Source organism: Meriones unguiculatus, chromosome 11 (genome assembly GCF_030254825.1).
Source record: "Meriones unguiculatus strain TT.TT164.6M chromosome 11, Bangor_MerUng_6.1, whole genome shotgun sequence".
Classification (NCBI taxonomy): domain Eukaryota; kingdom Metazoa; phylum Chordata; class Mammalia; order Rodentia; family Muridae; genus Meriones; species Meriones unguiculatus.
Genome location: NC_083359.1, coordinates 38,773,076 through 38,796,182, shown reverse-complemented (window position 1 = coordinate 38,796,182; position 23,107 = coordinate 38,773,076). Strand labels below are relative to the sequence as shown.

At 52.8% G+C, this 23,107-nt stretch overlaps 2 protein-coding genes across 4 annotated transcripts; both read left to right on the top strand.

The window, feature by feature from the left end:
- Positions 1–1,563: 1,563 nt before the first annotated feature.
- Pgap6 (post-GPI attachment to proteins 6) lies at positions 1,564–11,236 on the top strand. 3 transcript variants are annotated; one of them, XM_060363921.1, is made up of 13 exons: positions 1,564–1,829; positions 4,778–4,952; positions 5,032–5,239; positions 5,436–5,563; positions 5,768–6,036; positions 6,131–6,450; positions 6,860–6,950; positions 7,031–7,154; positions 7,381–7,517; positions 8,335–8,513; positions 8,592–8,738; positions 9,527–9,643; positions 10,553–11,236. In XM_060363921.1, exons 1-13 carry the CDS (start codon positions 1,709–1,711, stop codon positions 10,556–10,558), a joined length of 2,022 nt encoding a protein of 673 aa, XP_060219904.1. In that variant the 5' UTR covers positions 1,564–1,708; the 3' UTR covers positions 10,559–11,236. The 3 variants fall into 3 exon arrangements, with proteins under 3 accessions (XP_060219904.1, XP_021492880.1, XP_021492879.1); XM_021637205.2 differs by having other exon boundaries at positions 1,565–1,829; positions 7,031–7,115; positions 9,958–11,236; XM_021637204.2 differs by having other exon boundaries at positions 1,566–1,829; positions 9,958–11,236.
- Positions 11,237–11,478: 242 nt separating this feature from the next.
- Mrpl28 (mitochondrial ribosomal protein L28) lies at positions 11,479–14,260 on the top strand. The gene is made up of 5 exons (XM_021637112.2): positions 11,479–11,842; positions 12,461–12,613; positions 13,024–13,158; positions 13,241–13,327; positions 13,859–14,260. The coding sequence occupies exons 1-5, from the start codon at positions 11,555–11,557 to the stop codon at positions 13,967–13,969; spliced, it is 774 nt and encodes a 257-aa protein (XP_021492787.1). The 5' UTR covers positions 11,479–11,554; the 3' UTR covers positions 13,970–14,260.
- Positions 14,261–23,107: the final 8,847 nt, after the last annotated feature.

Here is a 23,107-nt window from a genome sequence, read left to right as displayed (position 1 = left end):
GTGCTCCACCATGCTTGTTTTCAGTGACCAATTTATAGGTGCATCTACCAGTGTGGCAGTGGGCACACGCAGCCCCACGTCAATGACCACTGGAAGGATAAACAGGAAATATAGAGCATGGGGGCAGGCTTTGGCTATTTTTGAGAAGTCCAGAGGCTCTCTCTGGTGACATCCCTAATCTGGGCCCCATCTTCCCCGACAGATCAAGCATTTTTGGTCTTTGTTTGGCAAAAGGATAAAAATGGCCTCACTAACATTCTCTAACACAGGAGGTGGTCCCTGTTCTAATTTGAATAATGTTTTAGGAATCCTGTAGCACCTTGACCTTTATAATTTTTTTTTCCTCCCAAGTCAGGGCTCTTGGAGTACCTCTGACTGACCTCAAACCCATAGACTTGTCTGCCTCTGCCTCCCAAATGCTGGGTTTAAAGGTGCCAGGGTATCACTGCTCTGGCCCTTGATCACTCTCTCTGAGAAGGCCTGTAATAGTAATGCAGGGAACACTTTACTAGTATCTGTAACCCAGGCTGGCCTCAGTCATGGCAATTTTCTTCTTTTTACATGACTGCCCTTTGAAGTTGGCTGCAACCTGCCTTGTCTTTTTTTTTTTTTTTTTAATGCATTTTAATCTTCTTGTTGCATCGCATGACTTCTTAGAAAAGCTCTTCTCGTGACTGTTTCCCCAAGTCCTCTCGTAGGGCTTTCTTTGCAACCATGTCTTCAATATGTTTGGAATATGTTGAACATATCCCCTCTAGTACCCAGAGGAGTTCATGTAACACTGACGTGAAACTCGGTTGGTCAATTCTCACGGGTGCAAAAAGCACCTTCCCGTTTTCCATTTAGTCGTTTATACCTTTGCGGCTGTGTGTGGTTCCGGTTCGGTTCCTCACGGCAAGGTCAGAGCGCGCCTCCATGGAACGCTGATTCTGGGGTACAAATTGCTGAGGTCTGTACTACTAGCCTCCGGTTGGAACATCCAACAGATTCCAGCTAGCACCCACGCTACTCTTCTGCTACTGTTCCTGTTTTGCGTGGCCCCTCCGTTCCGTCCCCATGTCTTCTGCCTCCTGTCCGTAAATGAGTACCATGTAAAACTTCTGTGTGCTCCCATGCCTTCATATGACTTTATCCGTGTGTCCTACGGTGCCTCCCCTACGACCATCTTCCCCCACCTCCAGTCCCTCACGACCCTAGTCCCGTGTCCTTTGATGTTCCGTTTGACAGCCCCTGCCCTAAATCCACCCAGGTCACGCATGATCCCTTCGCTCCGCGTCCTGTCTCTGGTCCTGCGTGGCCCCTTTTGCCTGGCATCCCACCTCACTGTCTCCCACGTGACGTCTGTCCTCCGTATCCCAGGGCGTTCCACAGGACCCTCCATCCTGTGCTGCCCGTCCCCTCAAGCTGCGTGATCGGTCGTGAATGCGCGTCCCCTCCAAATGCGACCTTCCTGGGCCCCTTGCAGTACGCCTCCCCTCTGGCCAAGGTGACGCGGTCCCGCACCCTCAGGGACCCAGACCTCAGGCCGGCTCCCCGCGGGGCGGGGCCTCGGAGGCGGAAGTGCCCGGGGCGCTGGCGGCAGGTCTGGCCGAGCCATGGGACCTCGGGGCACAGGCAGCGGCGGCGGCCGCAGAGGCGGCTGGGGCTGCCCAGGCGGGGGCGAGCGGCGCGGGACGCGGGCGGGGTAGCGCGGGCCCAGCGCGGAGCCATGGGCCGGGTAGGGGCCGGGGGCACAGCGCAGGCGGCAGCGGCCGGGCCGCTGCTGGTGCTGCTGCTGCTGCTCCTCGCTCGGCCTCCGCCTGCCGCCGCCGGCAACAGCAAGAAGAGCGGTGAGCCCGCGCGGGCCTACAGCGCCATCGGCGGCGCGGGCCGGGGGCGGGGGACGGGCGGGGGGCGGGGCGGATTGTGACTCACGGGGGGCACCTGTGCGCTCACCTGGTGCAGCGTCGAAACGAGGTCCTTACCCTGGATTGCGCCCCCTGCGGGGCATCCGGGGCAGAACCCTCCCCCCCTCCAAGTCCGCCTAGCTGTTCCGGGCCCGCCGAGTTCGCTCACTTGGAGCGTTGTAACCTCTTGGTCCGTCTCCCGGGTGCTCTGGGGGGCGCGACTGTGGCACCTAAGAGCCCGGAGTTAGAGGAATCTATCTCCGAAGAATAGTCGAACCATGGCGGCGCGAGGGCGATCATCTGGTAGAAGGGTAGAGCTGGAGAAAGTTGGGCAGACCCTGGGCTAGGGGTCAGCCAGCATTATGTTCATGTAAGGAAGGCCACTCTTGAGTGCTGGTTTTGCGTCTCACCGACTGTACTGCCGGCTGGTCCTAAAGAAGCTGGCTGATCGCAATGGATGTAACGAAAGGGTCCTTTCTGTAAGGGAGCTTTCCAGCTGCTCTTTGCAGGAGGCAGAACTCCTCTGGGTTCTGCTTGAAGCAGGGCAGTGGTAGTCAGTGAGGCTCTAGACATTTAGAAATGAGTTCCTTCCCTTTTTCAGCCTATAACGCCCGGGAGTCCTTTGTGCTACCTGGTGTTCATTAGAGTTTTCTAATGTTGACTCCCACTTCCGGTTTCCAACCCTCTCCCCTTCTCTGAAATATCGCACCCCAGAGCTCTTGTTATTTTGAGGGCTGTTTCTTCTTGTTTCTGGTAGACACAGCTTGAAATGAAAGGCAATATTCCCCAAAGACCTTCTGATAAATTGATCCATACCACATCGTATTTGCTCTTCTTCCTCCATCCCTGGGACTAAGCCTAAGTAAGGGTCACTGGCTAAGTGAGGGACAAGTGGCTCTGTGGCTATGGTTGCTACCATCTGTGACAGGTGGACAGTATCTCTGACCCTTGCTGGGGTTTGGAAGGTGTGGGGCAGAGTGCCTTCATTCAGGTTCCCAGGGAAAGCTCAGGGACTTTCTTTTCCCTTTATCTACTGAACCTTATGCCAATGAGGGTGTTGTGGGAGATAAGATGGGCTTGCTCAGCAGGCCCTCCCATCCTTCTTGATGTTGCCTGGAGCTCACACTATCATGCCCATGGTCCAGGTCCTATTTGTTCAACAAAATAACTGCATGTTTCATCAAGGAAACCCAGAGGAGTTGTTTAAATATGAGAGTTTGGCAACCTTGAATAGGTCTCATCTAAGTATACAGGCCTCACAGGTTGTCAGCTCTGTCCCACATGTCCTCCCTCACAAAGACTTTGTGGAGCCCAAGGGTTTTTCCCATAGTCAAGTGTGCTGCACACTGTAGGGTGACCTCTCCCACTCTGTTTTCTCAGAGGTTTGGGTTTCTGCCTGTCCAAGACCCCACAGACCTAGGGGGTGGAATCTGCCCTGCCTCACCCCAGAGAACAATATTTTACCTTACAATTTTTCTGCTCCATTATCATGTCCCCACCTTAGGGCCTGTTTTAGCTCCTGGGCATTCAGGCCTCAACCTGGTGAATGGGACCTGCAGATACCAGAGAGCTTGGAATTCATGGAGGGAGTGTCACTCTGCCCTGCCCCCATGCCAGGTTTCTTTGCAGCTCCCTTAGCCTCCCTGCAGGAGGCTGCTATCTTTTCTCCAGGTGCCTCTCCTCCTCTGGAGGAGTCACGTGTCTGGCAAGAAAGCCAGCTGCTCACCTGACTCCCTCTCCCCTCTCCTGGGGGAACCAGGCACCCTTTTCACAGCGGGGCAAAGAGAGGCTTCCTGAGTGGGAAGGATGCCAAATACTGTTTCTCCTCAAGCACTTTATCACTCATTAACTTCAAAGGGAGAAGCAGTCTACCTTAGCCTACCCATAGGGATACAGGGATCTAGAGAGGTAAGAGACACCCAAGATCATGCAGGCACAGGGCCTGAGCTTGTACTAGGTATGGGGTAGGAGCCTGTAAGCTGAGGCAGGGCCTGAGGGCTCTGGGGAGTTTATCTGCCTGGCCCTCTGCTTTGTCTTTGTACCACCATGCATGGGTGTGTGCCCTGAGGGCATTTGGAGGTCATACCCATTTAGAAAAGAGAGGGCACCTGTCCCTTCGTTCTTATGGCTGTCCAGCTTCTTGATTTCTTCCTGAGCAGGGATCTGACTGTGTCCTAAGTCGTCAACAGCCCTCCTACCTGCTGGTGGTTCAGAGGAGGTGAGGTAGGAGGAGCTTTTGCTGTGTTCCAATGATCAAGCAGGGGTGGGATCTCCTTCCAGACTGCCTCCTACTGTACCTTAAGTCTCACTCTCTCTTTCTCTCTTAGTTTTTAGAGACAGGGTTTCTCTGTATAACTTTGGCTGTCCTGGACTCACTTTGTAGAACAGGCTGGCCTCAAACTCACCGAGATCCTCCTGCCTCTGCCTCCCAGAGTGCTGGGGTTAAAGGTGTGCGACCCTGGGCCTGGCTCAGTATCCATCTCTTGGCCTGGATATAGCAGAATATTGTGTAAGGGGTGGAACTGACCGACCAACTTGCCGAAAGAGAGCTGATTGTCCCTGGTGGCTCCATTTGGAAGGTGGTGGGTGCTAGGGGCTACTGGCTTCATTGTTTGCAAGTTGCTGTAGTGTGAGAACATAGAGTCCCTGGTGAGGAGGTTGTGGCTATCTGGGGAGAGGAGGCAGAGGAATAAGCTCATTTCTAGGACAAACTTCCGATCACTGCAAACCTGCAGGTGCCGGAAGGCATTTTCTACCTTGGTTACGGTCAAAGTCTGAGAAACAACAAAGTTCAAAGTGGGCCTAAGCTTTGTTATCCAAGTACCTCCTGCCTTACAGGCCTCATTCTTCCTCTCTGCCCCACCCACTTGAGTATTCCCTTTTCCCTGTAGAGGCTGGGCTGGCATCTGAACACTTCACACAGGCCCCACAGAAGCTGTCCTTCTACAGCTGGTATGGCAGCACCCGGCTCTTCCACTTCCGCGTGCCCCCAGACACTGTGCTGCTTCGTTGGATACTGCATGTGTCCCAGAGAGGTCCCTCATGCACCGACGTAGAAATCACAGTGTAGGTACCCAGCATTCTGCCCCGAGCACCTATGCCTGGCTGAAACCCTGACCCTGACCATTGACCTGATCTCTTCCAGGCATTTCCGCTATGGCGCCCCTCCTGTCATCAACCCGCTGGGCACCAGCTTCCCTGACAACACCTTGAATCAGACCTCCTTCCAGGTCAGGGCATTGCTGAGCACCATGCTGCTGGACAACACCTCTGTCAACATCTCCCACCCGGCCCCTGGGGACTGGTTCGTGGTTGCTCACCTCCCTCCCTCACCCCAGAAGATCCAGGTGAAGGTGAGAGGGCTGATCTCCCAGGGTGGAGGCCAAACCCCTGCATGCATGGGGGATTAGCCTCTTGTCCATTTCTGGGCTGCCCTTACTCTCAGCTACCCGACTCCAGATTCAATGCTGTGTCCCTCAGAGAGCTTCTCCTTTGGCCTACATCCTGCCTTCTCTGACCTCCATCACCCCTTGCCTTGCTTTCTCCTAGGGCTTTGTTCCTACCTGTGACTACACCTTCCAGCCCGACATGCTGGCCATGAGGGTGGTTGAAGTCTCCATCCTAGAGCCTGATGTTCCCCTCCCACAGACGCTGCTCTCCCACCCCAGCTACCTCAAGTGAGTGGAGAACAGGGGAGTCCTAGTCTGTCTTGTCCCCCACCTTTGGGCTTAGAGCGGGTGGTGGCACTCTCTCATCTTGCAGGTGAGAAAGCTGTATCTTAGAGGCATGCTGGGGAGAGAGGCCAGATACCTCCCCCAAGCAGAGTAGTGGGAGAAAGCACACGTATGAGCTAGTGAGTCTGAGTCACCACCTTGCCACAGGATCTTTGTCCCTGAATACACCCAGGAGCTTCGGCTGGAACTGCAGGGCTGTGTGTCCAGTGTGAGCCCTGGATGCCCAGTACGTCTCACGGTGGGTGCAGCCACCCTGCCCATGAACTTCCAAAAGGTGTTGATTTGCGCTAGCCTCACCCCAACCTGCCATTTGCTTCTGTCCTCTCCACCCTGGGGCCGGTGGCTACAAGTGTCAGCTGAGAGCCTCGAAGAATCACATGTGTCAGTGGTCTTCAGTGCTAAAGCTGCCTTTACAGGTGGGCTGCGTGGGAGGGAGGGGTGGACTGCCTCTGCCTACCTCCCTCAAAACTCCAAGCTTTCTTCTGGCTGAGCCCCTTGTCTTCTTGACAGCGTGTAAGCCATGGAGTGTGACCTTCCATCATCTTATGCAAAGCAACCCAAATCAGAGCCATGGCACCTCTACAGACCACTTGTCCCAAATCGCTGCCTACTGGGACCTGGGCAGGAGTGGCAGGGGAGGAGATGGCCCCTTCTGTCTCCTGAACTATCCAGTCCTGAGGGAGGACACAGACGTGGTTTCTGTACACTTCCAGCCCCTGACTGGGGCCTTCGTGCTGGTGCATTCAAAACTGCCTTCTGTAATTCAGCTCCGTCTTGATACGGGCATGGACAGTGGAGGCTCCTTCATCATCACTCTGAGGGCCAACCAGGTATCTCCAGGAAGCCCACTAAAGCTGTCTGTAGGTGCTTGTGACCTGGGCTTAGCTCAGGGTACATACAGGGTGCCTTCAGCATTGAGACTGGGGTGAGGTGGCCTTGTGGACCATAGAGTGACAACAGTGTGGGCCAGAAGGGGATTTATCTGAGGGTAGAAGATTTTTCCCTAGGTGCAACCCTGTCCCTGTCAGAAGTTATCATAATTGTATCTGTGCAAATGGGCAGGGGAATCGCTGGAACCAGAGCTAGTTGAGGAGAATTTGGACCATGATGAACCTTGGGCTCCACCTGAAAAAGTACTAAGCATGACTGAGCTAAAATGCAGGGTGGGCAGGCGAGCTGCCTCTTCGGGTGTCTTTTTAGGGGCTGACAATGGCTAACTTGCACTATGTCTGCTTCCAGACAGAGTTCACAAATGGCACCTTGTTAGCAGCTTGTGTGAATGTTGCCTCGCCTTTCCTCAGCTTCAACACTTCATTCAACTGCACCACAGGTATTCTGGGCAGGCAGTTTTGGTGGAGAGTCTGACTGGCCCCTCTAGCCACCTCTGACAGGCCCTCCCACCCCATGCAGCCTTCTTCCAGGGCTATCCCATGTTTCTGAGTGCCTCATCTCCCATGGCCAACCTCATCATTCCCTATCCGGAGACAGACAACTGGTACCTCTCCTTGCAGCTTGTGTGCCCTGACAGTCCTGAGTATGTGAATCTGGGCCGGGGCAACATGACATGGGCTGGTAGCAACGAAGAGTGGGCAGCATCTCTGTGTTAGGAGGGGTTCTCCTTTTCTACCTGCCCCTCCTACACTAGCAGGGGAAACGGGTGTTTGAGCTGAGCCTGGAGGGCTCAGCTCCAGGCTTGGGAGTCCTAGTGGTGGTGGCCAGCAGAGAACTACAGCCGGCCTTCTCGGGCCCCTCCTTTGCAGGGATTGTGACCATGCTGTGGCTCGGGTGGAGACCATTTTGTATCTAGTGCCCTGTTTGAATGATTGTGGGCCCTACGGCCAGTGCCTCCTGCTCCGGAGATATGGCTATCTGTATGCAGGCTGCAGCTGCAAGGCAGGTGAGAATGATCGTGCAGAGCAGGGACAAAACTCCTACTCCTTCCCACGCTCCCCGTGATTCCTCCTGCCCCACAGTCCAGGCATAACGGACACTGAGGCGTTTGCAGGAAGGTTTCTGCCTCCTGATTTTGGCATTGCTTGCATCCTGCCTGCCCTTGGCCACCACCATACCCACACAGTGCCTACAGCTGTTTCCCTTGCCCACTCTTGTCTGTGCTTGTGTCCTGCTGCTCACACATTTCTGTGCCCGCATATTGATCCACAGTTTTTCATGGTAGTTTCTGAATAGTCACAGTTGCTTCTGTCTGTCCATACTTGGCACACTGGTTCCTACATGTCCATATATCTCTGTATCTGTCCCTGCCAACTTATCCCTTCCTACATATACCTGTTTGATACATCTCTCTCCATGCTCATGCCTGCTTATGGCTGGGCATACTTGGCCACGTATCTATGTCTACACACACTCATCAAATACCTATTTCCCATGGTCCATGCCTGCCCGCACCAACTATGCTTATCCTTACTTCTCCATGCCTGACCATACTTACTGTGGTTTTATATACTCATGTCAGACCTCCCCATGTCTACAGGCATCTTCCAGTTGTCCCAAACTGCCCACAACTGTCCCCACTTGCTGATACCTGCCCACACTTGTCTATGCCAAGTTCTATCCGTTCCTGTTTCCTCCTATCACACGTGTGGATTCCATCAGGCTTGTCTACACAGCCTCCTGCTGGGTGAGGAAGGGGCCCTGAAGTCCAGAAGCTTCCTATCTGCTTCCAGCACACACCTGGGTATTGTGTGGCCCCCTAGGCTGGCGTGGGTGGAGCTGCACGGACAACAGCACAGCCCAGACTGTGGCCCAGCAGAGGGCAGCAACACTCCTGCTCACGCTCAGCAATCTCATGTTCCTGGTCCCCATCGTTGTGTCCGTGCACCGGTCCTTCCTGCTTGAAGCCTTGGTCTACTTTTACACCATGTTTTTCTCCACGGTAGGCTTGGACTTAGTCCTTTTGGGAACTTGGGATCGGGGGGAGGTCAGGGCTGCTGCTCATTGCTTCACCTCACAGTTCTACCACGCCTGTGACCAGCCGGGGGAGGCAGTGTTGTGCATCCTCAGCTATGACACGCTACAGTACTGCGACTTTCTGGGCTCGGGGGCATCCACCTGGGTAACCATTCTTTGCATGGCCCGTCTGAAGACAATCCTGAAACAGGTGAGTGGCCTCTGATGCCAAGCCTGGGCTGCAGGGAAGCAGAGGCCCTCACATAAAGTATGTGAAGTGGCAAGGAGGGATAACATGGAAGGGGCTGGGTGTCAAGCTACACTTCAGTGGACTCCGGGAAGGAAGATGGGAATCCAGGACCCTAATCTCAAAGGGGAACCAGGCCAGGCCTCCCTGAGAAGCCTCAGTCATGCTCCTGAGGTCCTTGTCCAGGGGCACTCTGGGGACTCGAAGGCAGGAGCTGAACAGTAGAGATGACTCTTTGGTGCTTGTGAACTGTGTCCTCTGTGTACAGGCTGGGTACTGCCCATCAGGGGCACCCTTATCATCCTGAAGAGTGGGCAAGGAAAGTGCTGAAGCATGCGGATCCAGGAGGCTGAGTTTTGAGGCATGAGCTTGCAGGCTGTGGGCAGATGTGCTGATGGAAACTTAGGCACGGGGTCCCCTCCCAGGGAGTGTCTGAGGCCATCCTGATGAGAACCCCTGGAAGGCTTGGTGTGCAACATTGTGCAAGTGTATACAAGACTGCCCATTAGGATTGCCATCATACCTAATCCAAAAGGGCCTTTGGACACAGTGAAGGGGCTACAAGAAGGACACTTCTCTGCCAGGTGGCTGAGTGGGAATGGGGCAGAATCTGCCAATAACACATAAGAGGAGCTGGCAGAGGTGCCAGAATGGTGGAAAACTGGCCACCAGTACCTGTTGTGTCTTATGCCACAGGTGATTTCAGGCAAAGGTTCCTATGATCCTACAAACCATCCCTGTGTCTTTCCTAGGTCCTCTTTGTCCTGGGCATACTGGTCATTGCCATGTCCTTGCAGATGGATCGCAGGGCCATCTGGAACTTGATGGGACCCTGTCTCTTTGCCTTTGTGATCATGGCCTCCATGTGGGTAAGGAACAGGGCACACGGGTTTTCCTGTTCAGACTCAGGGAGAAGAGAGCTAGGCCCTTAATTCTGGTTATGATCCCATTCTTGCTCGGAGGGCTCCAAATTTCCACATTTGTTCAGGGCCAGTAGCAGCTACCCATGGAGCCCCAGTATGGTTGTGTGCCTATGGGCTTGGCCTGAGAACCACCAGCCATGAGTCCACAAGCAGTTCTGCTGACTAGATCTAGATAGGCCCCCAAAACTCCTGGCTCTGGACCTCTGGGAACTGTAACTGCGCTTGGCTTGTACTGACACTCATGTGGCTGTCCACTCCAGATATACCGTTGTGGGCACCGGCATCAGTGCTACCCTACCTCATGGCGGCGCTGGGTCTTCTACCTCCTGCCTGGCATCTCCATGGCCTCTGTAGGCATCGCCATCTACACTTCAATGATGACCAGTGAGAATTACTACTACACCCACAGCATTTGGCATATTTTATTGGCTGGTAGTGCAGCTTTTCTTCTGCCACCACGAGAGGAGCAGTCTGAGCCCTGGGCTTGTTTGCAGAAGATCCCCTGTCACTACCAGATCTGCAGAAATGACCGGGATGAGTTATACACAGTAACATGATATGGCTGCTCATGGACACCTGATACTCTAATGACCTCTTCGGATAGGACTGGGACAGGAGAGGCGCCTGTCTAGCCCCAACCAGGTTTCCATCAGAATAAAACTGTCCTGAGACCCTTGGCTTCTTTTGGCAGAGGAGAGCACCCACCTACCCCCAAATCTCTGTGGCTGCTGCCGATTCCTTTGTAGGTCACAGCCGCTTCCACACGGAGACCACGGGTACTATGTGTAAGCAGATCGCTCTATTATGGCTGGAGCTATAGATAAGGGATACCTGTTGTCCCATTCCTTTGTGCAGCTGTGATGTGAGACCCACAAGGCAAGGAAGGCTGAGTCCACAGAGTCCATCATCCCTGACAGCATGTACCCCTGAATGCTATCCTGCCTTGGCATGGAGATGCCCTACTGCTGCAGTTGCTGTGGTAGAGTCCAAGGTCATCGGAGAGCTGATAAGACCCTGGCTGCCGCACTGTCCCTCCTCCTCTGTTGGAGCCCAAGAGCCTGGGAAGAGCCTGGGGTAGCAGGCTGCTCAGCTGTAGGAGGTGTGGCTCTAGAAGACTCAAATGGCCCTACTGCTGTGCCCTACTCATGCTAAGGGTCCTTGGCCCTAGTCTCCCAAGCATGAGCATTCTTTTGTGCTGGCCTAGGTGCATGGATGAGGCTGACCCCCACTGGATCAACTGAGGTTCTGGGGCCCTGGCACAATCTTTCTGTTGCCTCCTGGGATCTCGGAGCTGATGATGCAGTGGTGCCCTGTCCATATGAGGCTGGTCCCACTGTGAGGCCTGCCTGTTCTGAGTGCTGGGATTACAGGTGTAGGCTTTCTGACACCCTTGATTTGGCCACCAAAGCACACTTCAGCCCCTGAAAGGGGAAACATAGATGTACTGTTGGGGGAAGGTGGTAAAATGTTCTATGAGATGAAGGCATATTTTTATGTAATTGGTAAATTTAATATTCTACAATGATTTTTCAAACCAAACGAGTGTTTTACTTTTTTTTTTTTTCTCTTGCGTCCCTGGAGGGAAAAGGGAGGCTGGACCCAGGGTAGCCATTTGCAGGACTGCCTAAGCTGCTGGGGAACGCCTGGGAAGGCCTACACTTGGCAGACGGTGCCTTGAACGATTACATTTTAAGTAGATAATTTTCCATGGTCCCTAAAGAAGGCGGAGGCAAAGAGATTAGTTTAGATGGATGGGCGTTGCTGCCAATCGGCAGTGAGCAAAGGCGCACGTTCGGTGACGCTCTTCCGGTTCCGTCAGGCGCGGGCGCGCAACTCCAAGGGGTAGAGGGTCGCGCAATGCTTCTGCACAAGTATCCTGTGCACCTGTGGCAGAAGTTGCGGCTGCAGCAAGGTATCTACGCGCGCTTGCCCGCCCACTTTCTGCGCTCGCTGGAAGAAGAGCGGACACCGACCCCGGTACACTTCAAACCTCACGGGGCCAAGTTCAAGATCAACCCCAAGAATGGGCAGCGCGAGCGCGTTGAGGACGTACCCATTCCAATATACTACCCCCCAGAGTCCCAGCGGGGACTGTGGGGTGGAGAAGGGATCATTTTGGGCTACAGATACTCCAACAACGACAAGGTGGGTGCGGGCCATCTCGGCGGCTCTGCATGCTTCGCTGGGCGGGCTCTGCCCTGGGTTGCTGCCGACTGTCAGCCTGGCTGACACAAGCGTTGTGTTTACGGAGCATGCTAACAAGTGAAGCGCTGAGGGTTTAGAGAATCCCAGTGGCAAAGTCTAGTGCGGTCCTGAAGTGGGGTGGTCCTGATCAGGTAGCCATCAAAAGTAAGGGTAGAGTGGGGCTGCGATTGAGCAGGGGTGGTAGCGTGCTTCCCTAGCATACTTAAGATGTTGGGTTGAGCACCACAGAGAAAGGAAAGGAAGGATAATAACTTCTAGGCTGTGCTCAAGAGGAGGGAGGGAGAGGTGAAATCTGGTTGTTATCAGCTGGTTTCTGTGAGCATTTGCCTAATTCTTGTGACAGGATATTTTTGCTTCTTCCACATAAAAATTGCAGGCTGAGCTCCCCAGATGCCCACAGCCTACAAGGGGCAGAACTTTATCTGACTCTCCACAGGAGCTCTGTCTAGCAGCAATGGTTCTGTGAAGCCTCTGAGGAAGTGAGGGGGCAGAAAGATGCTTTGGGGCCCGCTAGGTCTGTAGGGAAACACAATCAACAGGTGTCTCTTGCACACTCAGCTCTCCACGAGGGTGAAGAAGGTGTGGAAACCTCAGTTGTTCACTCGAGAGCTTTACAGTGAAATCCTGGACAAGAAATTCACCGTGACTGTGACCATGAGGACCCTGGATCTCATTGACGAGGCCTACGGACTGGATTTCTATATTCTCAAGGCAAGCAGGAGTTAGTGCACTACAGGGTCTTGTCAGACACAGGGGAAGTGTGGAGCAGCACTGAAGGTGGCCGGGGTGGGGAGTACATGGCCCCCACGTAGCATTTACAAGCCTTAGCAAAACACAGTGTATTGAGTCCTCTTTGGTGCAGCCCCAGTGGGCGCCTTCTGCCTTGTTGAGAGCTGCTGACCTGACCAAGGAAACTGAAGGATTGTAGCCACCTCTTAACCTTCTTGGGATTGCCTTGGGTCTGACCCATGTAGGCTGGGATGCTGGTGCTGATCCCAGTGCCTGTTCTGCTGTTGTCTAGCTTAGGGCTGCCAGCAGCTGAGGGGGAACCCACAGGGTCAGCTGATGGGGTGGGTGGGAGCCTTCCTGTAGCACCTGGCCCCATGTGAACCTTCTGCCAGACCCCAAAGGAGGACCTGTGCTCCAAGTTTGGCATGGACCTGAAGCGAGGGATGCTGCTGAGGCTTGCTCGCCAGGACCCCATGCTACATCCTGATAACCCTGAGCGGAGAGCAGCCATCTATGACAAGTACAAGGTGAGAGTTTCCCCGTCCTGCTTGCTGCTCGAGGCTTCTGGCCTGGCCCTTTGCCTCACGGAGCCCTTTTCTGCTTGCTCAGAGTTTTGTCATCCCGGAGGCAGAGGCTGAGTGGGTTGGCCTGACACTGGAGGAGGCTGTGGAGAAACAGAGGCTTCTGGAGGAAAAGGTGAGCACCTGTATACTGGCTGACCTCAAGCCACTGAGGAGTGATGGGGTGGGGTTTGGGGAGGGACCTGCTTTAGAGAGAGACTAGCATTTAGGGACTGCCACCGTACATTTGGTTTCTGCCACTTTGAAGAGGCATGGCATGCCTCGTCTCTTGAGGTCCTTCCCTCTCTTCCCATGAGTGCTCAGGGGTTCTTTGGCACTGGGTGCTCACTTGGCCACCCAGAATCCCCCAGGGTCTTCCTCTTGTGTCTGTTTCTCAGAACAGTCGAGAGCCTGTGGTGGCCATCAGTACAGGGAAGCCAGGGGTAGGCATGTGACTCTCGGTGTCCATAAGAGAGCAGTCCTGTTCTTGTGGTTAGACTGCCCTCCAGGATGGCAGGCAAGTCTTATGTGATTGGGCCTGTGCCCATCTCCGGTGCTTCCACACCCCAGTTCTTCTCCATGTTCAGTCAGAAGCAGCTGGCTACCACCCTCCTTAGAGCACCATCCCTGGGCCACATTGAGCCTTACCATGACCTCTCCCCTTCAGGACCCTGTACCCCTGTTCAAGGTCTACGTAGAGGAGCTGGTCCAGCGGCTTCAGGAGCAGGTTCTGTCCAGGCCCGCAGTGGTGCAGAAGAGAGCCGGTGACCACGCCTGACCACCGGGCTCAGCCTCCTCTGTGGGCATTTAGCACTGTGGACACAGTTGGGGTGGGCAAGAGGACCACCTGTGGGCAGTGAGCGAGCCCCACTTGGCATGTGCTGACCACACAGCTCCTGTAGTAGAATTTTCAGAGAAACCTTCTGTGCCAGGACTCTTGGAGGTCTGGAGCGGAGCAGATTCCTGTCCAAAAGCTGGTCAAGTCCTTACAGCATTCTAGTTCTTGGGCTGGAGTAAATAAAGTCTAAGGTAGTCTGCGCCACAGTAAAATGTGTTGGTTTGCTTGGAAGTCTGGAGTCCTGTGTGTTCTTAGCCTGGTCATTCCTCTGTCCCAGAAACCCACGTGGACTATTTGCACTGTCCGGCTGTTGCTGCTGGCCCTGATGAGGTGTGGAGACTGAGGTCTTCTTTGGTGCTTATTGCCCTCAGGGAAAGGGTCCCTCGTGGATGAGGCATCAAGGATACAGCAAGTTGGATTACATCCATTGAACTTCCTTGCCTGCTCAGGGCACAAGAAGGCAGCCTGGGGCCTACCTCAGGCCTGGGAAGAGTCTCTGCAGTATGCCCTGAAGAGCTATAAGGGGGAAGCTTTCTAGGTCTAGAGTGTCCTCAGTTATCTCTCTTGCCGTAATGCAGGAAGGGGTGCCACATGGACTTAAAGGCCATGACTTCAGCACCGCACCCCCATCCTTAACTGCCCCCATTACTTGGATTTGAGGTAGGAAGCCAGGCCAGTGACCTTGGTGCTCTTTTGCCCTGAGAGCTGGGGCCTCAGAGGCATTAGTACTGAAACCCATTCCTGTCTCTGGGAAGGACAAGGAGGGTCTCTGTACCTGTGTGTGGAGGAAGAAGAGGTGGTAGAGGGAACTGAGCTCCCAGAGCCCCACATCTGGCTGGTGTAGAAGGGGAACAGTAGGTTACTGCTTGACTTGGGCCTGGTCACTGGCTGTGGAACAATGGGATCCCTCAGGGGGCAGCAATGGGAGTGTCCATGCTTGGCAGTGTTCATGATGCCAAATCCAAAGCTGGCATAGAGCCCTTCTGCCAGTGTAAGAGGGTCCATACAGAGATACATAAAGATTGGGGTTTACCTTGGAGTCAGAACCCAAGGGATGTAGCTTAGGTCTTTGCCTATTCTGGCCTCTCAGCCCCTGGATATCATGTAATGCTTTTAGATTAAAAATTTCAAATTACATTTATTTAGTGTGTATGTGTACTTGCCTATGCCATGAAGCATGTGGAAGTCAGGAGGTAACCTGTGGACATTGACTCCTTCTACCATGTGGATTCCAGAACCAGGCAGTTCATTAGGCTTGATGGCAAGTGTCTTTATGGCTCAGCCATCTCACTGCGTGTAATTAAAAAAAATTTTTAACCTACATCAAATACTACTTGGCCAGCTCTGCCTTGGTGGACCCTACAAGAGACCCACAAGGCTCTGCCTAATTGTTTACATCACCAGCATGATTCTCACACCACTGGCTTTAAATCTGAGTCCTAAGTGTAAACCAGTATCTTCCGGCTAGGGCTAGGTCGTCCTTGTTTGGATGTGTAAGAGGATGCCCTCACTGTCTGCTTGGTTCAGCTAGATACCTCTTTGATTATCTATGCCCTTTCTTACTGCCAAGGCCTGAGTCAAGTAGAGCCTATGTAGAGTTTTTTGTTGTTGTTGTTGCTTACTCTTTTCTTTCTTTCTTTCTTTTTTTTTTTTCTTTTTTGTTTTTTTGAGACAGGATTTTCCTGTGTAGCCTTGGCTGTCCTGGCCTCAAACTCACAGGGATCTGTCTGTCTGCCTTCCAGAGTGCTGGGATACAGGCGTGGTCTACCACGCCCAGCTGCTTTGTTTTTGAGTGGGGATAACCCTGTATAGTCCAGGCTGGCCTTGAACTCCAGATCCTCATATTCCTGTCTCTTCCAACTGCTGGAATTATGGACATATTCTCCCCCACCCCAGGCCTGGCTAGGTTCTGTAGGATTTCTTGTGTCAGAGTTTCCTGGGGCCCCAAGAGATATGTGGCTGTCTTAAGGGTCATAGTGAGAGTAGGGCAGGGGCTTCACTTGAGATCTTACAAGCTCTAACCTCCTTTTACAGTAACAGGTGCTGAATGTGGCCTGAACATGTCACTGCTAGTCACTGCTGGTCACCTCTGCTGACGTCTGAAGCTGTTTCATTTTCCTAACAGAAGGCCAGGCAGAACTGAGGGGTACTCTGGTGTGGCCCTAGCCTTGAATCCCAGGATAGCCCCATTCTAGTGGGATGTTGTATTTGTTTTATTACAGCCTCACTATTTTTTTTTTCTTTTTTGAGACAGGGTCTCACTTTAAACCAGGAAGGTCTAGACTATGAGGCAAACTTAATGTCTCACCCTCTTGAGTTCTGGGATTTTAGATGTGAGCCCTACCTGGCTTTATAAACATCCTTGAGTCAGACAACTGTGATGCTCTCTATAAATAATTAGCTTATCTCCTTCCCCCAGTAAAATGACTCAGGTCAGAGGTAGGTCCTAAACAGACCATCAAAATGCTGTGCTACCTTCTGGGATGTGATGAGGGTGGGGCTTCCAGCTTATAAAGTGGGTGTGCAGTAACCTGGAGTGGCTGTGCTCATATATGCATGGACATATACACACTGAGGCAAGCCTGTGTTCATAGTCCGTACCATGCATGGAATAGGAGCTGAGATGCAAGCTGTCTGGGAAGTGGCTCTCTGCCTAATTTTCCTTGGCTGCCATGAGTCTTAAGCCTCCACTTTAGCTGCTTTAGCCACTCTTCTAGTTCTTTCTGTGTCCCATGAACTAAACTGTCTGTCTGCTGTGTGTCTCAGGGCCTGTACCAGGGGTATGTACTAGGACCAACCTGTAAAAGGCAGACATACTCCCCGCTGTGTCTTTATGACAACAGTCTGAGGTCAGCCTTACTGTCAAAGGGACTGCAGCTGGCTGTGGTGATAAGGGTGGATAGGAGTCTGTATCATTGCTGCTGTGATTTCTTACTTCTCTTGTTTCTTGCACATTGGGGCTGGGTAGTGGAGGCCTGAGAAGCTGTGACCCCTTCACTCCATCTAAAAATGAGACCAAGGCCAGAAAGAGCCTCTGCCTTTCACAAAGGAGGGCGGGAAGGCCCTAGGGCTTTCTTTGGCACCATCGACCCTGGTTCTGTGCCCTACCAGCACTCTGGGAGCCCAGGGAACCACTAGAGGTCCACTCTCATTTCACCCTACCTGTGCATGGCAGTCTACCTGCTCTTGTCTATACTCCCACCATGGATGGTCTTCTGACAACTTGAACCCTTCCTGCAAACACAGGTCAGGCTGTGTGGTCCCCAGGTCATCTCCTGTCTATTCTGAGCCATCGCAAGCTGGATGCCTGGGCTCAGAAGAGCTCAGCCAGCAGGAGGAACTCTACATCACTGCAGCTGCAGCTCACTCCAACCTCCCTTAATTCACAGTGTGCTGTAGAATGGACCCTTTCTCACAACCAGCTGGCCCAGGCTGCCGTTCCCACACATATACCCTTCCTGTGGAGGAGACTTGTCTATTGGTGGTCTCCAATGTGGTAAGGAGACCCTTCAAGTTCACATGCTGTCCTGTGTCAGCACAGGAAGCACTGGAACTGACTAGCGTGAAGACTATTGTAAGCCATGGGCCATGCTAGGGCTGGTCCCTGAGTTACCATTCCAAGCTTGGTTCCCTAAGACCGGCCCTGCTTGTTCTGACCGTGCTTCTCTGGATGCAAGAACCCCTGGACCTATGTTCCAGACTCTCCTGGCTCTTTGGCAGGATCTGGCTTTCTCTGAGGATCTAGAGGATGGTACCTGCTCCTGGAAGCCGAGGTGGTGTTTATCAAGATATTATTGCTCAGCGGGTGTGGTCTGGGTTTTACTTAGAAAGTGGGATGCAGTCTGAGAGCCCTCAAGGGGCCTTGCAAGGCTCTCAGGCAGGCAGTGCTTGCTCTCACTGATGTCTGACCAGACGGGGCTGTTTCTAAATGTCACAGAACTGGGATGTTGGTGGCTTCAAGGTGGTTCAAGGGTCTGTAACCAGAATGGATAGTTCATGGAGGGATGACACTCTTGCTGAAAATCTCTGTTCTTGGGGTATTCTGGGATGTCTCTCTGGGGACTAATATTGGCTCTGAGGATATAGTGTTCTCTAGAAGGGTTCCAGAGCCTTTCCAGGTCAGGGACCCAAGGGCCATACTTAGGACCATGGAAGGGTCTTGGCAGCAGGTCTATGTGTTCAACAGGCAGTGATATTACAGTAAGAGGGTGGAGTGCTTTGGGAGTGGAACCAGTGTTGACAAACTTCCATCTGAGGTAGGGTGAAAGCTTGGCTCTTCCTACCTACAATTGGGGTGGGGGTCTCTCTCTGTTTTTTCCTTTCATTGTCTACCATTCCCCCTACTCACTGTTTTTGTTTTTGTTTTGTTTTGTTTTCACCAGCATAGGCCTGGCCTTCAGCCCCTGGGGCAAGCCTGACCTGAAATCCTTTTCTCAGTGGGGTCTCAAAAAATCATTGTTTCTACGTCAGCCAGGGAATCAAGCAGGATATGGAACAGCTCAGGAAAGCCCCTGAGGTGGACAGAGACCCCTTCACATGGGACATGTATGAAGCATATAACAAAAATGCCTAAGAGCTAGTATAGAGACAGGTAGTATGTAGTCAATCCCAGTTGCCCCTCTGAAGGGACACTGGCATGGGGCCACTGGCAGCACTGTCTGCTCCCTCCACAAATAGGAGTGGCTTGGGGGGTGGCGGTGTCTAAAGGGGCTGGTTGCCATGGCTACCATAGGGTTCTGAGGCCCGTCATCTGGTCCCTGCCTCAGCCAATAGGCGGCAGGAGCCCGAGCTGCAGCCCAGAGTCACGCTTCTGCCTCCCAGCCACACAGTAGCCAAGAGCAGGGACCCGCTTCCTGGAGTGGCTGAAAGTGCTCGGACGGACAGCCAAGCCCATCATGGCGGACAGCGGGACAGTGGGGCGCGATCAGGCACTTGGAGCCAGGCAGGTGAGGTAAGCCAGGCGGGTGGACAAATGGGTGGACAGGTGGATGTAGGTGGTCCTTGTAGCCCATTGTTCTTGTGGTTTCGGCCCTGCCCTCAGCCCACCCCACCCTCAGCAAACACACACACTCCCACCAACCCTTCACTTCGGATCCTCACCCCCCATGGTCTGTGGAAGGGTCAAAGGAGGAGACAAAGAAAGTATGAGCAGAATGGAGCCACACCACACCACCACGGGTCCGAAAACCGCCTCGGTTGGTCTCTCACATCAGAGACCATACAGAGGCGGCTTCAAAGACCCCCCGACTAGCCCAAGCTCTTGGTGTCCTGACCACCACGCCTGGGCTCAGCGACAAACCGTCTCAAATCGGCACGGTTTAAGGAGCATTTTTCTTTTTTCAATAAGGGGGAAAAAAGCAACAGAAAAAAAAAATGTCCACCTATAACAGGGGGAGCAGACAGCCCTGATAGATCAGAAGCGCCAAATCCCATTACTCGGGACTTCAGAGCACAGCCCTGCACAGGCAGCTGCGATTAAGAGCTTGTCAATGGAGTCCCCTTCGGAGATCAAAGGGGCATGCCTGTGAGTGAGTGGTGTGTGTGTGTGTGTGTGTGTGTGTGTGTGTGTGTGCGTGCGTGCATATGTGTGTAGGAGCACATGCTGTGGGGTGACAGCGGAGGGGCCATGTGCCACAGCACAGAAGAGCCTGGTATATCACCTGCCTCCTGTGGTCACCCTCCATGTTGCTTCTGTCCTTGGCTGCTGTGTATGACATGCGTGGATGCATCGGGGGCCAGGGTGGGTGAAGGAGAAGCCTGATCCCCGATACATCCTCTGTAAGTCAGTCCTGGCTAGACCTAGTTCCCCTTTTTGGGCTTTTACTTTTTACTTGCATCCTGTCCCTTCCCCAGAGTCTATCCAAAAGAGCCTGTAGGAGCTGGGAAGGCATGCTGGGCAATGGGCAATGCTGGGTGTGAGGATGGGCTGTGTCTGGGTGTGTAACTACCACAGTCAGGTTCTGCTGCCTATCGGCCATGAGCTCTTGGCCGGCCTGGTAAATGCATCCTTGGGGGTTGAAAGCTGCTGTCGATGTGATTGGTAGGTTGTTAGGTAAACTCTGAGAAGCAAATCTTTTAATCCACTGTGGCTAATCCAGTGCACTTTTGTTTGCCAAGACAGATTCTGCAGCAACAAAGGGGCTGGAGGGACCCCAGCATACATAATCACATACTTAGAACTTGGCCGCCGCGGCCCACAGGGTTCCTAGGCAGCAGACAGAGACATCTCAGGACAGCAGTGTAGGGGTGGGTGGTAGGAGGAGGGGCCTAAGTGGGCTAAAGGTGTGGGCCATTAGCCTTCTTAGGTGAGACCTTTTTACTTGTCTGGATGTCCCCTGGCCACCTGCCAGATAGGTAGCTTTTGGGTACTGGGACTTGGCAAGTTTGTGGGGGCAACTGAGCAGAGTCAGATAGAAGGAAACCAATACACAATACAGGGTTCAGGAGTGCCCGGGACACAAAAAGGCTTATGAAGATGTAATGAGAAGCTGGGAAGAATGACCATGACATCTGGGAAAGGAACAGAAGGTGACAGTGGGCAGCAGGAGGGCAGGTGTGTCCAGGCTAGGGAGAGGAAGTGGCCGGAGGCTATGTAAGAAAGCACGAAAGAACACCTGCAGAGCATCTTCAGGGCCTGGCATACTCAAAGGAGAGCACTAACTATCCTGGGAAAATAGTGCTGGGGTTAGGGAGGCCAGCAGGCTTCTGATTCTCTTTAAGACATACACTAGGCATAGCAGTGGACTTTATCCTGTTACCCGGTCTTGTCCATGCAGAATTGTGCATGGACCACTAAGGGACCCCCAGCTTGCCAAGGTGAACACTTTACTCAGACACAGCAGGGATTTGAGTCTCCAGAGTGGCTCAGAATGGCTGGTGCCATTCCCTTGTGTTCCTGTGGTCCCCTTGCTGGGAGACGTGTTGACAGGTTACCTTCTGCTTTCTTGACTCTAGGAGTGCTAACTTTGACCACACACCCTCCATGCCTACCGGCTGATCCTAATCTGCTTGCCTGTTACCTTGGTATCTGCAGTTCCCTTTCTCCCAGATTCCCCCTAGACAAGTCCTGGGGGCTAGAGCCCTTTAGAACAGCAGTGTGGATGACTTCCCTTAGGACAGTAGGGAGTCAGGTCACAGTAAGAAGGCATTGATAGTATCCCGGGAAGGGTTTACTTCTTGGGGTCCACTCAAGTTGGGAGCTGGCCCAGCATCACCTTCATGCCTGTTTATACTGCTTTTCTGCCTTACTCTTGACTTCTGGAGGCTGGCAGGAAGATGGTATGCAGGATCGAGTCTGCTGGATAGAGAAGGACATGGCTGTGAGTACCTCTGGAGTCTAACCCAGGGGATAAGCATAGAACCACCTGATTGGACCTGGAACAGGTAGTAACCCAGAGGTCACAAATAGTGACCATGGTGTCCATCTCTGAAGAGAGCATACTAACAAGGTGGGGTGATTAATTCTCCACTTCTCTGTGGATGGAAGGGCAGACACTCAGCTGAAATAGCGTTCTGAAGCAGGAGCTAGCAGAACCCTCCATTGCAATGCTCTCTGGCACAGACCCATTTTTTTTAGAAGTGGTTAATACTGCAGCCATAGCTGAGTGGCACATGCCTGTAATCCCAGCACTCAAGAAGAAATAGGCAGGCAGACCTCTGAGTTTGAGGCCAGCCTGGTCTACAAAGCAAGTCCAGGACAGCCAAGGCTACACAGAGAAACCCTGTCTAAAACAAACAAACAAACAAACCAAAAACTGCAGCCATGTTGAACCATATCATTTTAGACGGTCGTGTTCTTGTTGGGCAAAACACAAACAAGAATAATGCAACATGCCACTACATGTATATCACCAGGAGCGATACAAGACAACGAAGAACTTGGGGCCAGCAAAATGGCTCACAGGTAAAGGAGCTTGCTGCTGAGCCTGCTGGCTTGAGTTCAATCCCAAGGACCCACATGTGGAAGAAGAGAATCAGCTTCCAAAAGTTGTACTCTGACTTCTTCATATGGGCCCTGGTTATCTTGTGCCCATACACACTAAAAAAAAAAAAGTAAATGAAATCTGTCAAGGGTCATGCCACTGCTAAGGTGGCTGCTGGTACAAAGTCTCCTGAGAGCCTGGCCTGGAGTGAACACAGGAAAACACAAGCTATTGCTGCCCATGAGCAGTTGCATCCTGGGCTTCGTTTTTATGTTGCTCCTATGAGTTATACATTGATGTCAATTGGAAGGTGGCAGCGTCCATGTAATTGTAATGATAATGTTACTGCAGCACTTTCATGAAGAATAAAGTAAAATTCATGTGGGGCATAGTGACACAGTCATTCCTGGAAATATGTGACACATTCATTTCCTTGGAAAGCTTGGGCAGGAGGATCACAACCTTAAGCCTGAGCTATACAGTGAGACTGTTTTGGAGCAGTTGTGGGAGGGGCCCTTTGATAACTGCTTCCTTTAGGGGCCGATGTGAGCTCTCTTTGATAGGCTCTTATTCCTCCTGCCTTCGTAGACACTTGTCCTGTGACACAAAAATCTGTGTTTGTGGCATTGTGGCCTACCTCCTCACTGCTGTGTCTCAAACTACTTGTCCTCTTACGCAGAGAGCTCGGCCACTCTACCCCACCCCTACCTTTCAAATCCCCGATCCCAATCTCAGAAATGATGGAAAAAAGAAGATCTGTGAGGTGAGGCAAAGGCTAGGATTTGGCTTATGGCAGGAAGGCAGCTGGCTGACAGAGGGAGGGACCTGGGCCATCCAAATCCTCTGGCATTCTGAGTCCCTTTGGGTTCAGATGGCTGCCTTATTCTAGAATGTCAAATAAGACATGTAGACTGGAGTCTTCACTTTCTGTACTCGAAACTCAGTTGCTGTCCATCACTACTTGTTACACCTCTGCACTGGGTAGAGAGGTCAAGGGACAGACAGCTAGAAAACAGCTGAGCCTGAAGCCCCTTCTCCCCCAGGATTGGGGATCAGAATGGTTCCTTCTTGTCCTCTCTTCCTGAGCTTGGGCATGGACAGTGGCCATTCATTTCTGTAGCTGGCCTTCTGCTGTAGGTTTTCCTGCCCTGTATCA